This window comes from Cervus elaphus, chromosome 16 (genome assembly GCF_910594005.1).
Source record: "Cervus elaphus chromosome 16, mCerEla1.1, whole genome shotgun sequence".
Taxonomy (NCBI): Eukaryota; Metazoa; Chordata; class Mammalia; order Artiodactyla; family Cervidae; genus Cervus; species Cervus elaphus.
In genome coordinates, this window is record NC_057830.1 from 27058657 (window position 1) to 27073272 (window position 14616).

General features: G+C 38.0%; 2 protein-coding genes across 3 annotated transcripts in view; one reads left to right on the forward strand and one right to left on the reverse strand.

Annotated features, from left to right (window-relative positions):
- Positions 1 to 2614, forward strand: part of ECM2 (extracellular matrix protein 2) — a 36973-nt gene extending 34359 nt beyond the window's left edge. For both annotated transcript variants that reach the window (XM_043927872.1, XM_043927873.1), the window contains exon 10: positions 1444 to 2614. In XM_043927872.1, coding sequence (XP_043783807.1) covers positions 1444 to 1612 — 169 coding nt within the window. In that variant the 3' untranslated portion in view covers positions 1613 to 2614. The remainder of the gene's footprint in view (positions 1 to 1443) is intronic.
- The window catches only part of LOC122710226 (centromere protein P), a 225125-nt gene that overhangs the window by 70059 nt on the left and 140450 nt on the right, over positions 1 to 14616 (reverse strand). The gene's annotated exons all lie outside the window — the stretch shown is intronic.

Sequence of the window (14616 nt, forward strand, 5' to 3'; positions counted from 1 at the left end):
CAATTCAGTGATGCCATCCAACCATCTCACCCTCTGTCATCCCCTTCTCCTCCTGCCTTCAATCTTTCCCAGCATCAGGGTCTTTTCTAATGAGTCAGTTCTTCACATCAGGTGGCCAAAGTACTGGAGCTTCAGCTTCAGCATCAGTCCTTCCAATGAATATTCAGGACTGATTTCCTTTAAGACTGACTGGTTTGATCTTGCAGTCCAAGGGACTCTCAAGAGCCTTCTCCCACACTACAGTTCAAAATTTTTTAGGAATTGCTACTTTCTACAACATATTTTTCTATGCCTATCCCTTATACTGTATTCCATCCTTCTCTTTTGATTAAATTTTTAAATTAATTTCCTGTTGATGATTCCAGTGTTATTTTTGAAACTGCTAAGCATACACATTCATATTCTATACCCCCTCAGAATTATTATATAAATTATCACACAGAAGTATTATTCTTCTGTGAATAAGAAGAATAAGTACTATTCTTTTCTCTCTTTTTTTCTAGTCTTTACTTTTAAAAATTTTCAGTATATCCTGAATATCATTCCATATCAGTATGTAGAAAATTTCCTCTTTCCTTTTAACAACTGAATAGTACTATTAGGTGGGAACTTTATTCAACCAGTTTCTTACTGATAGACATTTGATTGTTTCCACTTCTTTATACTAAAAATAATGCCACAACGTGTAACTCTGTTCAAATATAATTTTGTATTTCCCAATCTAACTTTGGGATAAATCCCTAGAAATGGAATTGTTGAGTGAAAGGAATAAAATGAATATGTAATTTTGCTACATACTGCCAGATTCCTTTCCAGGGGGCTGAACAGTTTCGAATTCCCTTCAGTGATGCTTGATCCTATACAACTTTACCATCAGAACATGTGAATGAGCTTTGATTTGTTCTGTGGGGAGGTGGAAAAATCTGATAAGTGAGAGTGGCATGCCAGTATCATTTCAATTTAATTTTTCTTATCATAAATGAAATTAAGCATCCTTTTATGTTCACATGTCATTTCATTTTCTCATCTGTAAACTGGTTACCAGGTATCTTTTTTTTTTCTGATTTCTCTTGCCTCCTAGACTTTTAGGTCTTTGTAAAGTAGCCCTTTATTTAAGTTGCAAACACTTTCTCCTACGTTGCCATTTGTCTTTTAACTTTGCATTAAAAAAAAAAAAAAAAACAACTAGCCAATTTTTTAATCTTTTCTTCTAGTGCTTCTGGTTTCTGAGTCACATATAGGAAGATTTCTCCCTCCCTACTGGGGTATAACCATGCTTTATTCTATCACTTCTATGACTTTATTTTTTCATATGTAGATCTTTGACTATTTAGAATTTTTTCTGGTATATAAGACAAGGATCCAATTTTATTTTAACTCCTAAATTATGAAGGTGGAATATTACTTCAATCCTTTATGACCTGCATATCTATTTTTCCTTAGGAATATTCTTCCAGAACAAATTTGCAATGCTGAAGAAGATGATGATTCGACCCTGGAACATCTTCATCTTGAAAACAACTACATTAAAACAAGAGAAATATCATCCTATGCATTTTCATGCATAAGATCATATTCAAGTATTGTTCTTAAACCACAAAATATCAAGTAACTACAAGTTTTTCTTTGTCACTTGTAAATAATACTCATATATCTGTTTTAGTAGCATTTTCCTCAACAAGAGATACAATGTCATATTAAAATGTCATTATGCTAATCAACCTGATTCACCACTGCACAGGACAACTAAACACATATCTACAAGGTTTAGTCTTTAACAGTTTTAGTGAAGCTTTCAGTTTCACACTCTAGAAACAAGCCATCTTGTTGCAAACCTTTCTCACAAGAATAGGATGCTGTGTGCTGCTGAAGTAGACGGAGAGAATCTGTAACTAAATACGCCCTTTACAACAGACCACAGAATTTCTATTAGCTAAGAACTCCCTAAGTCTTCTAAAAAAGTATGTATGTTATGGTTCAAGACCAAGAAGTGGATGGCTGGAAAAAATAATGGTGTAGAATTTATGAACTAATGTTCTGTTTATTATTCTGTTAAAGCAAAAATTTATTAATTTTCTGTAAGTAATTAAGACCCTATAATACAATTATTGATATAAATAAACTTAATCATTGGCTTAGCTTTAGTTCCTTCTATTAATTACATGAATAGAATTAAAATATAATTACTATAAAGTTAATTTCCTGGTCTTGAGAATTATACTATGGTTAAGTATGTACTTATTAACATTAGGGAAAGCTGGGAGAAGGGTATATGTGAATTCTGTATGATTTTTGTAATTTCTCTGTAAGTCTAAAAAGTTTAACAGTATTTTAAGATCATCCTCATAATAATTTGCTCAATCAAAAGATTTATGGAAAGCAGTGGAGTTTGCTTAAAATATAAGTTAACTACCCTTGACTAAACCTTGTAAATATAAACCTAATGCATACATTTAAAAAACTTTTGCCCCTCTGGTCATTGTTAACCTCTCTTATCTTTGACCTAATTTGCTCAAATGTATCTTTTTACTCAATATAACATATAGCTATCAGTATTCATTATGTAGTAGATCCTAACAAAATCATATCATGTATTAAAATTTTCATTATATAATGATATCTTATCTTTATTTCTAAAATAATTTGTAAAAGACACATATAGGAACCATGTTGATTTTTCTTGTTACTCTCAGTTTTCTACCTTGATAAAACACCAGATTAGGAACTTAATTTCTAATCTTGGCCCCGTTGGGCAGATTACTCTAATGATTTCAAACTTTAGTTATTTAATCTTTTAATAGTGCTCCCACAATTCTCAGAGCCCTTCAGCCCCACTTTACTGAGGTGTTACGAGAACCAGAGAAGAATAAAATATTTGGGAAGTGTAATATGCATAGCGAGTACACTTAATATTGCCAACCTTTCATATAAAATTGACACTAAACAGCATATTCAATCAAAGTTGATTATTACTTGGGCAGCTTTCAAGATGTAGAAGTTTGACTTACCCCATTTAAGATAATGTTATTTCTAAGCCCCCTTTCTTAACATATAGGCTTTTGAGATCACAAAATGAACAAGAATAATAATACGATACAGACTGTTAGAATCAAGCATCAAAGGCTTAAGCCAGGTGGTTAAGAAGAGAAATAAAATCTCATGGAACAAAAAGTTGAGATTTATAACCAGTTTAGATATGTAGAAGCTTTACTAATTTAAACTGGCCAAGTTGAATGAAAAGAGACAAATAACAGGAAGAAGAACCTTTGTGCTGTTTGAATATAAATGCATCAATGTAAATGATTTAAAGCAACTTAAACAGTAAACAAAATTACTGTCAGAGGGGACTCAAACCAAATAAAGTGAGTAAAAAGAATAGCATCCTAGACAACAGAGATGAATACTGAAGCATTCTTGCATTAATTTGTCATTCTGATTTTAATCAGATGTGTCCCAGATGCTGTTTTAGAGAGAAAGGGATGAAGAGATCAGATGAGGTCTCTGCTCTCTGGGAATGTGTGGTGTTTTAGGGCCATAAGCAGGAGATCAAACGGACAATCAAATCAACAAGCCAAGTGTGATGAAATCAGTACAACAGGGTGGTGATGTAATAAAGTATGTTGGGGTCCCAAGGCCCCTCTGCCTAGGCCTAGGGGTATTCCCACATTGTGGGTCTCTAGAGTGTGCAAATAGCAGAAGTTGCAATAAGACACTGCAATCCCCAGCAGGCTTGGAATAACACTAGACCCAGGCACACACTGAGACCCTACTGTGCACTGAGAGATACCCTGTTGGGAGAAGAATCTCTAGAAAGGTGAAAAATCAGAATGACTGATGGAAGCTTTGTTCTTAAGTTGGAAGATGTTTTTATTTCTACTGATTATATAACTTAAAATATGAAATATATCTAGCATTGAACTTGTTTGCTTTGAAACTTTATAATGTTCTGGATAGAAGCTTTAATTTCATTTTTTAAAAGTGATAAATGTCCATATAGCAAACATTGTTCATGATATATAATGTTTATATAATGTATAACAAAGAGGTGTTCTGTTTGGCTTCAGAAGTATACTGTAATTACTAACACAAATGTACACTAAGGAAATCCTGGCCCAGTCACGGTCTGAAAATATTTAATAGCGTGTCATCTCTGCACATATGTACAGAAAATACTAACTATACTTTCAATTTTGAGATTTAGCTTATTGTAGATTAAGGTATTTCAAAAAGCATTAAAGATATGATGTAGTTAAAGAAACCTATAGCCTAGAATTATAAGGAAATAATTACACCAAGAATCAGGACATCTGGGTCCCCATCTTGGTCTCCAGTAATTATGCAGTCATTTTACTTTTCTGAGATCACTTGATTCAATTGCAAAATAGCATTCTCGGAACACATCAGTGGTTTTCAAGCATGGCTCATTAGGAGTTCATGGTGCCCAGGGGAGGAAGCGTCCTTGAGAGAGGAAGTACACAGACTCCCTTCAGACAAAACAGCTTTGCTACCATCAGAATGGGTTAGCTGACACTGTTCCTGTCTGCTTCCCCAGCTCCCCTTATGTCTTGAAACCAATAGACAAAGTACTATATAAATCACACATCAAGTTCTAAAAGCCATAAAGAACATTCAGCCAAAGTTCCTGGTCCTTATCCTCTCCTCAGCTCCTCCTATACTTTCAGAGAACTTCACTGGAGAGCTTTGGCCTGAAGAAACATTTCTCAGTTACGAGGATTACAGCTGCCTGAGCAGAGCCAACCTCTGGGTATGCCGGGACAAGGAAGCTCAGTAGATGTGTCTGATCCTTTGGAGCTCTAGCACCATAGTGGGAATCAGCCCTGAGCACCTCTGCCACAACCAAAGACTGCTGACCTCTGACCTAAAACACCCTGAAAGGCAGTTAGCGTGAGTGCATGTTCTATAGGATGGGTACAGCGTGGCAGTGCTGCTGCATGCACAGATTGGGATCACATCTTTGTCTCTGCCAGACTGTGTGACTCCCTACGGAGCAGGCAGGTTAGGAAGCCCCCAGCATCCTGGGGGTGAATGTGCGGCACTTGGGAACAACAGGGAGTATGTGACCGAGCCTGGACTTAACGTGCACCTGCTGAATGCAGTCCTGAAAGTGGAAAGTCTGGACACCTGAGAGTGGGTAGGTGCGCCCATAACTCTGAGGGTGCAGGGCGCCTGGTTTGGCAGGTGCTGTCAACAGGACTGAGAAGATACAACACTGTCTCCTTGGGCTTTTACTGTCAAGTGACTCTACATACATCCCTTAGGAGTTGGGCTTGAGAGGTTAAAGTTAACTATTCCTAGGGATGACTTCTTCTATTAACATGGAAAACACCACCCACAACACGAGTTGAAATCTGCCTCTAGTCCACACTGACACCACTAAGGGCAGTAAGGATGACTGCCTCATTCACACAAAAGAATGTGATTATTCCAGTAACTGCTCAAACTGTGTAGTCAAAACCTTTAAGTTCAGTGGAAAGAGTTAATAAACTATAATGCTTGTTTCAAGATAATTTTAGATTTGGTATGTGGAAATTTAGCCACAGATGATTGGTATATAGCTAAATTAGGATAAAATCCCCAATTTTTACTGGTGCCACAGAGTGCTATAGGCAAAAATGGTTTTCCTGAGTTGACAAATTTAGATCAGGAGTAATAAAGGAGTCTGTGGTATATATGGTATAGGAAATAACTAGTATTGACTTTGGAGGAGAAAAGATCCGTAGGCTTAAACTGGGGCTTGAAATTTGAATCAGTTGAGGGGAAAGGAATAACTGACTGAAACAAACAGGCATGAGCCAAGCATAGTTGAGGTTCACCAGCGGAGGAGAGACCATACAGGAAATAAGAGGCTTGGGATGGCTTGGAAGGCCCATAGGAGGAGACCATACTTACTGCAATGAGAAATATAGGACACCACCAAAAAACTCTGAAGAGAGGTGTATGAAAGTAATGAAGGGAAAAGAGCCATCTAGAAATAGGTGGCTAATAATCTAGAAATAGAATAAGAGGGACCCACTCAGTATAGGTGACAGGAGGAACAAGCAGAAACAGGGATAGGTATGACAGAGACTTTGAAAGAAAGAAAAAAAAAACCACCTACATTCTCATTGCTGAAGATTAAGTCTGAAGGCAAGCTTGCCATATTTGTCATCTTCTGAGGGGCTCAATCTCAGAAGGACATTATGAACCATGAATAATTGAGAATATGCAAGCTTGCATGGCAAGTTGCATCAGTCGTGTCCAACTCTTTGTGACCCCATGGACTGTAGCCCGCCAGGCTCCTCTGTCCATGGGATTCTCCAGGCAAGAATACTGGAATGTCTTGCCGTGGACTCCTCCAGGGGATCTTCCTGACCCAGGGATTGAACCTGTGTCTCCTGCATCATAGGCAGATTCTTTATCACTGAGCCACCGGGAAGTCCAATAGAGAATATATTAAAAATAAAATGAACTGATTGAAGGGAGGGGACATGTGCATACCTATGGCTGATTATGTTGATGTATGGCAGAAACCAATTCAAAATTGTAAAGCAATTATCCTCCAAATAAAAATAAATAAATTTTAAAAAATGAACTGATTTGATTGTAAAACGGAAGAGAAGAAAAGGGAAGTAGTGATCTACCATGCAAGGGATACAAAGAAGAGAAAAGCAGATAAAAAGGAGAACCGCTCTGAGTCTCAGTGATGCTGCTGAGAAACTGAGAGAAAGAGACAGTTTGGGTGAGAATATGCTGAAGTTTGGAGGTGTCACCATGGAATTTAGGCAGGAGCACGGGAATGCACTCAGCTGGAGGGGAATCCGAAGGAAAGAGGGGTGGATGAAGAGAAGGGCAGAAGCAGAACCCTAATGGGTACCAACTTTCAATTTCAAGGGGAATAAGTTTACTATATGGCTGCATCTGACTTGAGCTCATATGATCTGACCTCAAGGAGCTTCCAAGGCACAAGGCAAGCTGTGTCTAGAAGCCCATCTCCTCAGGAAGTGACTCCTCCCTTCAGTACTTGGCATCTGTCCCACCAACCTCCTGACAGACAGGTCTGGTATTATGAGTTAGGTCTGCATTGATTATTTATTCGCAATGTAGGATGTTGTACAGTAGATTGGTAGAAGGTATATCATGTTTTCCTAAAAGATTGTAAAACTTAAAATAAGAGACAATTCATTTCTTGAATCCCTACATTCTGTGTATAGAGTAGGTACTAATAGAATTGTTGATCCCTCAGTCTAAACGATCAGCTCATGAGTTGTCCAAAGTTGACATTAATACTACCCCTAAACAAAACAAAAAGAAATGTGCAAAATTTAAGGATTTTTAAAGGAAAAGTGATAAAGATTTATATATGGTCATATAATTAGTAAGGAATAATTTCTTATTAATATTCTCTGACATGGACATTAGAAGGCAGAGTATATTTTATAAAAAATAAGTCATGCTTTGACAACTGATTGTTCTCCATAACAGCAATACTGACAATGTTTTCCAAAGCCATCATTTAAACAACATGAATTACTAGGTTCATAGATGCTGACATAAAAGAATAAAATACTCAAGTTCTGCTGTTTAAGTGAAACCTCAAAGGACTGGGTAAACGCTCTATGATATCTATTTCACCTCTTTCCCTTATTTAGAAAACAGACAGTTTCCTCATAGGAGAAGTATTTACAAATTGGTAATGACTGAATTATTCATCTGTCCATAGTTTAATATGAATTCAACTTAAAATTCAAAAATATTAAAAGCATTTTGGAGTTGCAAAGAGTTGCACATGAATGAGCGAGTAACACACACACATGTATGAAAATAGATGTTTCCGGCCAGCTCTCACCTATACCAGATGATGCCCGGGGGCCTTAAACCCTAGAAGTCTATGATTAATGAAGTTCATCTCTTGCAATGAAAAAACAAGAACGAGTATCTTGGGTCTGAAACTGGAATCCTTATTAGCTGTGGACATGGTCAAGTTATTTAGATGCTGATTTCCAGTTTCCTTGCCCATGAAATTGAGGAGAATATCTGCCTCCCAGGGCATCTGTGAAGGTTAAATAAGGTGATGTCCACAACAGTACTGAGCACAGGGTGGACGTCAGATGACTATCCATTCCCTCAAGGATAGGTGCTGGGAACCCAGAAGGTAGGAAAGTTCAGCGACTTATTCAAGGCTGCCAAGTCTCATAATATGGTAGATATTAATAATTTAAGGAAACGATTCCTTAGATTGTGATATATACTGGAAAAAGGAATGGGCCTCTTACAGTAGAGCAGGGGTCAGACAATGCTCTCTGTAGAGGGCTGGGCTCACGGGGGACCCTGCAGCCATGTCAGTAGCTCTCTTGAGCTTGGTGGCCTTTGCGCTGTGTCACTGCATGCTCACATCCATTGCACAGAGTAGAATGAAACCAGCTTAGAACATGTTATAAATGCAGTGTGAAACCAAAACTCAAAGAATCTAAACTCTTTATTGTCACAGATATGGGAGTAGATGAGAAGAAGATTAAAAAAATCCTGATTATAGGAAAGAAAAGTAATTTTGACTTACAAGTGTGATTTACTATAATAACATAAAACTAAAAAAAAAAAAAAGGAGAAAAACTGTATTTAAAATAGCCAAACGAGAAGACTACTTGATCAATAAACCTGTCCTGCAGATGGATTCCTACTGCAGAGGTAATCCGCAAGTGGGTCTCCAGGGATATAGTTAAGAGTCTGCGTGGAAGCCTTGGCCAGGTGCAGCATGCTCTGGGCAGATGGTTCTGGGGTGTTTAAGTATTTACTATTCTTGTGACATCAGCTCTGATTAAACCTACTGCAACAGACCCAGAGGCACTGGTGAAAGACTTTTAGAGGAACTAAAATCTATGTAAATAGTGTAGTTATGTGTTAGTGTACATTTCATCCTATATGTCTTAAACAACACTTTGGCATATTATAACATATTACTGACATGTCTTTGCTTCAGCATGAATAGGAACAGTTGAAACTATAAGTCACATTGAAATCTGGTCTGGCACACGCTGTTATTTGCAAAGAGGTGAATATTTCTAATTAGATTAATAGAGCTTAGTGATTATACAACTAAAGAATAAATGACATGATTATTTCTTCTTTGACATTATGTTTCCTTTTCTACAAGAAAACAGATTAATAAAAACTTACAGTCTAGTGTATTTTTCCCTTTGCACAAAATGTGAAGAATGTGAATCCACACAAGGGAAAGTGGACTGTATTAAAAATAACATGTGATTGCACTAAACACATATTAGTTTGGAAATGAAAAGGAATACATCATGTTACTAGAATGTCATGGTGTGTTTCTAAGTAACAGAATCTCTGTGGTCAAATAAACTTACATTAAACTAACAGATTAACGTAAGATACAAGAAAATCATTTTATAAACTGGAAACTGCTGAAAGTTCATTTGCTTTACATAAGTTGAGAATTACATTCATAATTACCAAATTTATACATGAACTGTCTGAAATATTAACTAGTGTGTGATACTCAGAATAAAGAATGCATTGAAAATTGTAAATCTATTCCAAGTCAGTAGTTCTAAGTTCTAAACTATTTGAAGAATGGACCTACCCTTTGAAGATATGATCAAAACTGTTGTTGGCTCTTCTATGCAGAAAAATACACAAACACTCTGCATATATCAACAGACTCATAAAACCCACCCTAAATGTAGAATAAGACCTTAATTAGCTTAAAATAAATTTTACATGTAAATATTTCACTGCAGTTAAGGATAAATCAAAGAGTTAAAATTAATTTAAGGCAACTTATTTACCACAACTTATTCCCTTATTTCCCACAACTATTTAGCATTTATTCCCCATTTATTTAGCCATATTTTTAATGGCCATAGAAAAGTTGAAAGAACACAATGAACATCTATATATTTTCACCTGTATTCACCAATTAATATTTTGTCACCTTCATTCTATCTTTTTCACTCTTTACACATTCATATCTATACATATATATGTATTTGTGGGGTACAGGGGCTGGACCATTTGAATGTAAGTTGCAGATATAACATGTTGCCCCCGTGCTTCAGTATGAGTCTCCTAAGAACAAGGATATTTTCTTACATAACCATGAAACAATGATCACATTCTCTCACATTGTCAAACCCCAGAAATTTAATACTGATTCAGTATCAACATCCTGCCCATATTCAGAGTTCCCCAACTGTCCCAACAATGTCCAAATCGCTGTGTGTGGTGTAGATTTAATGGCTCAAGATCTAATCAGATTTCATTTGCCTTTAGTCTCTAGTAATCTAGAGTAGCAACTGCCTACCAGTCTATGTGTTTCACTCCTTCACTTTTTGAAGGGATTCCAAGCCAGCTACCATGTAGAATGTCCCCTAATATACATTTGTCTGATTGTTTAGATTTAGGCAGAATATTTTTGGCAAGAATCCCACATAGGTGATATCATGTACTTCCTTTTGTATCACATCAGGAAGCACAAAATGTTGGGCTGGCCTGTTATTGGTGATGCTGAGGCATTTCGTTAAGGTGGTATCTTCATCTCCTTGTAATTAAGAAATATCCTACAAAGTAAGACTTTAGGTCTGTGTGAATATCGTGCCATCCAATAACCTTTCATTTAGTGGCTTTTAGCTCCTATTGAAGTTCTTTGCCTAAATCAGTGACTATAAGTTTCACAGTGGTGACTTTCTAATTCTATGGTTCCTTCTGTACTCATTAGTTGGCATTCCTCTACAGAAGAAGCTGTGACCCTTTTGACCCTCTTTCCTTGTTACAATAAAAAGGATTTTGCATTTGATGTGTTATAATCCATTGCTACCCTTATTCTATGAGGTAAGCAAAGAGTTGGACACGACTGAGCGACTGAACTGAATTGAACTGAACTCAAACTATGCCTTTACTCAAGCTTCTGTGTTCTGTTCACAAGTCCGCAGTAATCTCTGTGTGCTTTTGGGCCTGCGGGTATGATGTTTCAGGCATACCTGACAGTTCCACGGTCCTGATCTGTTACTTGACATTTTTCTCAGGAGCCTTGTCCTGCTAATGAAAACTGGACCTTAGCAACACAGATTTGGAAGTTAGATGCACTCACTGCTTTTCAGTCTTCTCAGAGGAAAGTGGTAGAAAATTTATTTAAAAGAAAACCATTACTTATACTCATTCCTGAAAGCAAACTGACCTGTGAGGCATTATCTGAAAATATTTGATACCCACATTTTTATAAATCCAACTCAATTCATTTAAAATGACTTATTTATGGCATTAATTCATTTTTAGAGGAAAACATTCAACAGGATGATTGCAGGTTGTAGAAGTGAGGCCTTAGCAGCACAGGGTATAGAACAATGATAGGTGAGAGCCAGGGACCAGAAACCCATCTGAAGAAGACCACTGCCAAGAGCTCACTCATCTGCTGGAATGGCATAGAAATTCAGTGCAGTCTTTTCCAAATTGAACTTTTAAAATATGGTAAATCTGGCCTTTGATGTAAATTTCCTATTTTTTTAAAATAACATATGCTCCGAACAAACCATAGCTGTGGGCTGGAAACTGCCCATGGGTCATGACCTACTGTATAAAGTCAATTCATCATAAACCACAGAGCCTAGTCCACCATGAGAGAGGCTTGAACATTCAAAACAGCCCATAAAATCATATCAAACCCATGAATTCTCCTCTTTCAGAAGTCTTTGAGACTACCTAGTTATGACCAACCTAGATAGCATATTAAAAAGCAGAGACATAAAAAAAATAAAAAGCAGAGACATTACTTTGCCAACTAAGGTCTGCCTAGTCAAGGCTATGGTCATGGTCATGTATGGATGTGCGAGTTGGACTGTGAAGAAAACTGAGCGCTGAAAAATTGATGCCTTTGAACTGTGGTGTTGGAGAAGACTCTTGAGAGTACCTTGGACTGTAAAGAGATCCAACTAGTCCATCCTAAAGGAGATCAGTCCTGGGTGTTCATTGGAAGGACTGATGCTGAAGTTGAAACTCCAACACTTTGGCCATCTCATGCGAAGAGTTGATTCATTGGAAAAGACCCTGATGCTGGGAGGGATTGGGGGCAGGAGGAGAAGGGGATGACAGAGGATGAGATGGTTGGATGGCATCACCGACTCAATGGACATGAGTTTGGGTAAACTCCGGGAGTTGGTGATGGACAGGGAGGCCTGGCGTGCTGTGGTTCATGGGGTCGCAAAGAGTCAGACATGACTGAGTGACTGAACTGAACTGACTGAACTAATGTAAACAGAGGCATAGACACAAGATATGAGCTGACAAACATCATACAACTCATTAATTATTTGGCCACAATCAGCCCTACTCCTCACCCTTTGGAGTCTTAATTTGCATAAACTGATTTCTAAGGTCCTTTCCAGTACCCCAATCTCGAGAAAGCCGTGGCTACCCACTTCAGTATTCTTGCCTGGTGAATCCCATGGACAGAGGAGCCTGGTGGGCTACAGTCCTAAGGGTCGCAAAGAGTTGGACATGACTAAAGCAACTGAATATACACATATACATACATGCAACCAATGCTTCTTTTCATAAAATGTAAGTAAAGCCAATAATGCTTTTCTCATTTTAAAACTTATCTTGTTTAAAAGATAATAATATGCAGATTATTCACGATTCCTAAAGACTATTTATAGTAACACTAATTCTCCAATATTTAGACCAAGACAAATTTGGATAAGGCAAAACCCAAACAATAAAAAACAGACATGTAGAAAAGAAATAGGTCCCCTTCAGAGGACCCTCATAGGAACCAAGAATGGAAGATTTTCTCCTCACAATACTTTAGGGAAGAGGAAGTACACTGATATGTCTAGAATGACAATGTGCAAAAGTGTGGAGAAAAAACTCCAGTTTATATCCAAACGGTGTGTCTGTGCATGCTGGGCTGTCTATGCAGTTGTGAGGTAAATCTTCCCACTGGCAGCTCCAAGACTGTGGTGAGGGGTTGTGGGCCCTGGGCTGTACCTCTAGTCACAATGTCAGCAGAACAGGGAGAAGAAGCCAAAAAGACCACTTGCATTTTGGCATTATACTCCAAGGCCTATTTCTTTGCTTAAGCCTCTGACTAAAGATCACAATATCATGTTGGAGTAAGACAAGCTCAGGGCTCACAAGTGGGGAGAGGAGAGAGGCTGCAACATATCTTTAGAAAAACAACCTCACATGATGTGCCTCCCAGTTCTCTCGATAAGGTGGCAGAACCCAGCTTACAAGCGTGGTGGTGGGGCAGACGCCATGACAGAGGAGAGGCAAAGTGAGGAAGGGGTGGAAGAGGGGCATGGGAGAGGGGCACTGTGTGCACAGAGGCAAAGGCAGAGAGTGGGAAGCACATGTTCCATTGCGATGAGGAGCTGCCACTCAGCCCCAGCCACGTGTTACCATGCTATATCATTATGTCTTTAAAAGGAAAGAATATACTTAATTAAAAAGATTTTATTGCTAAAAATGCTAACCATCATCTGAGCCGTCAGTAAAGTGTAGTAACAGCAAAGACCACTGACCATAGGTCACCATAAGAAATATAATAACAATGGAAAAGTTTGCAATATTGCAAAAATTACCAAAATGTGACAGAGACATGAAGTGAGCAAATGCTATTGGAAACTATTGGCCAATAGTTTCGCTTGATACGGGGTTGCCTCAAACCTTCAGTTCATGAAAAAACACAAACAAAACACTAGATCTATGAAATGCAATGAAGTGAAGCACAAGAAGGTATGCTTATAATGAGAATAAACAAATTATTGCTAACCACAGTGACCTTGATGGACCTCTAAAACATAACACTGGATGAAGAAATCCAGGCTCAAAAGAGAATGCAATGTATGACATATACACAGAAAGTTCAGGAAACTACAGTGTTTGAAGTCAGGCAGCGGCCTTCTCTGAAGAGAGAGTGATTCGGAAGAGGGGTCTGGGAGTGCTGGGATTTCTTGATTAGGTGTTTGTGAAAATTAATTGAGCTCTACCATTATGATGTTTGTTTTTTTGGAATGTAAACTTTACTTCCAGTTAAAGTTAAAAAAACAAAACATTGTGAAGGACACAGATTTCTGCCCAAGGAGCTTCCCATTTACGGTCGCTGCTTTGATGGAACTCAGGTTAATAAAATCCAGTTCAACCTTTACAATGTCCCAATTCATCAAGGTAACAGACAAATGTTTTGAGCTAAATATAACTGAATAAATATGTACATGAGCATTATAACCAAACAGGAGGCCTGACAAACCTCAGGTGCTGCACCGAGGACAGGCCTAAAATTCTGCAGAGGGAGGTCCGGCATATGGAACTCTCTGATGTGAGGGCCACAGAAGGATATTTTATTTAACTGATGGCTGGCTGCCCTGTACAATGGAGGCACAGCACTCTAGCTATGGCTTGCTTCAACTTGTGCCATTTCTCTGGGAATTGGGAACAAACAACAGTCAGATTTTCTTTGTGGGAGGAGAGAAGAAATTCTGCTAACTACTAGAAACATGCTTTGCAAACAGGCTGGCCCCCAAATCTGCACATCGTGAAGATGCTGGTTTGGTGCTACCTAGTACTGGTGAGTCTTTCTCACCAGACTTAGAAAAA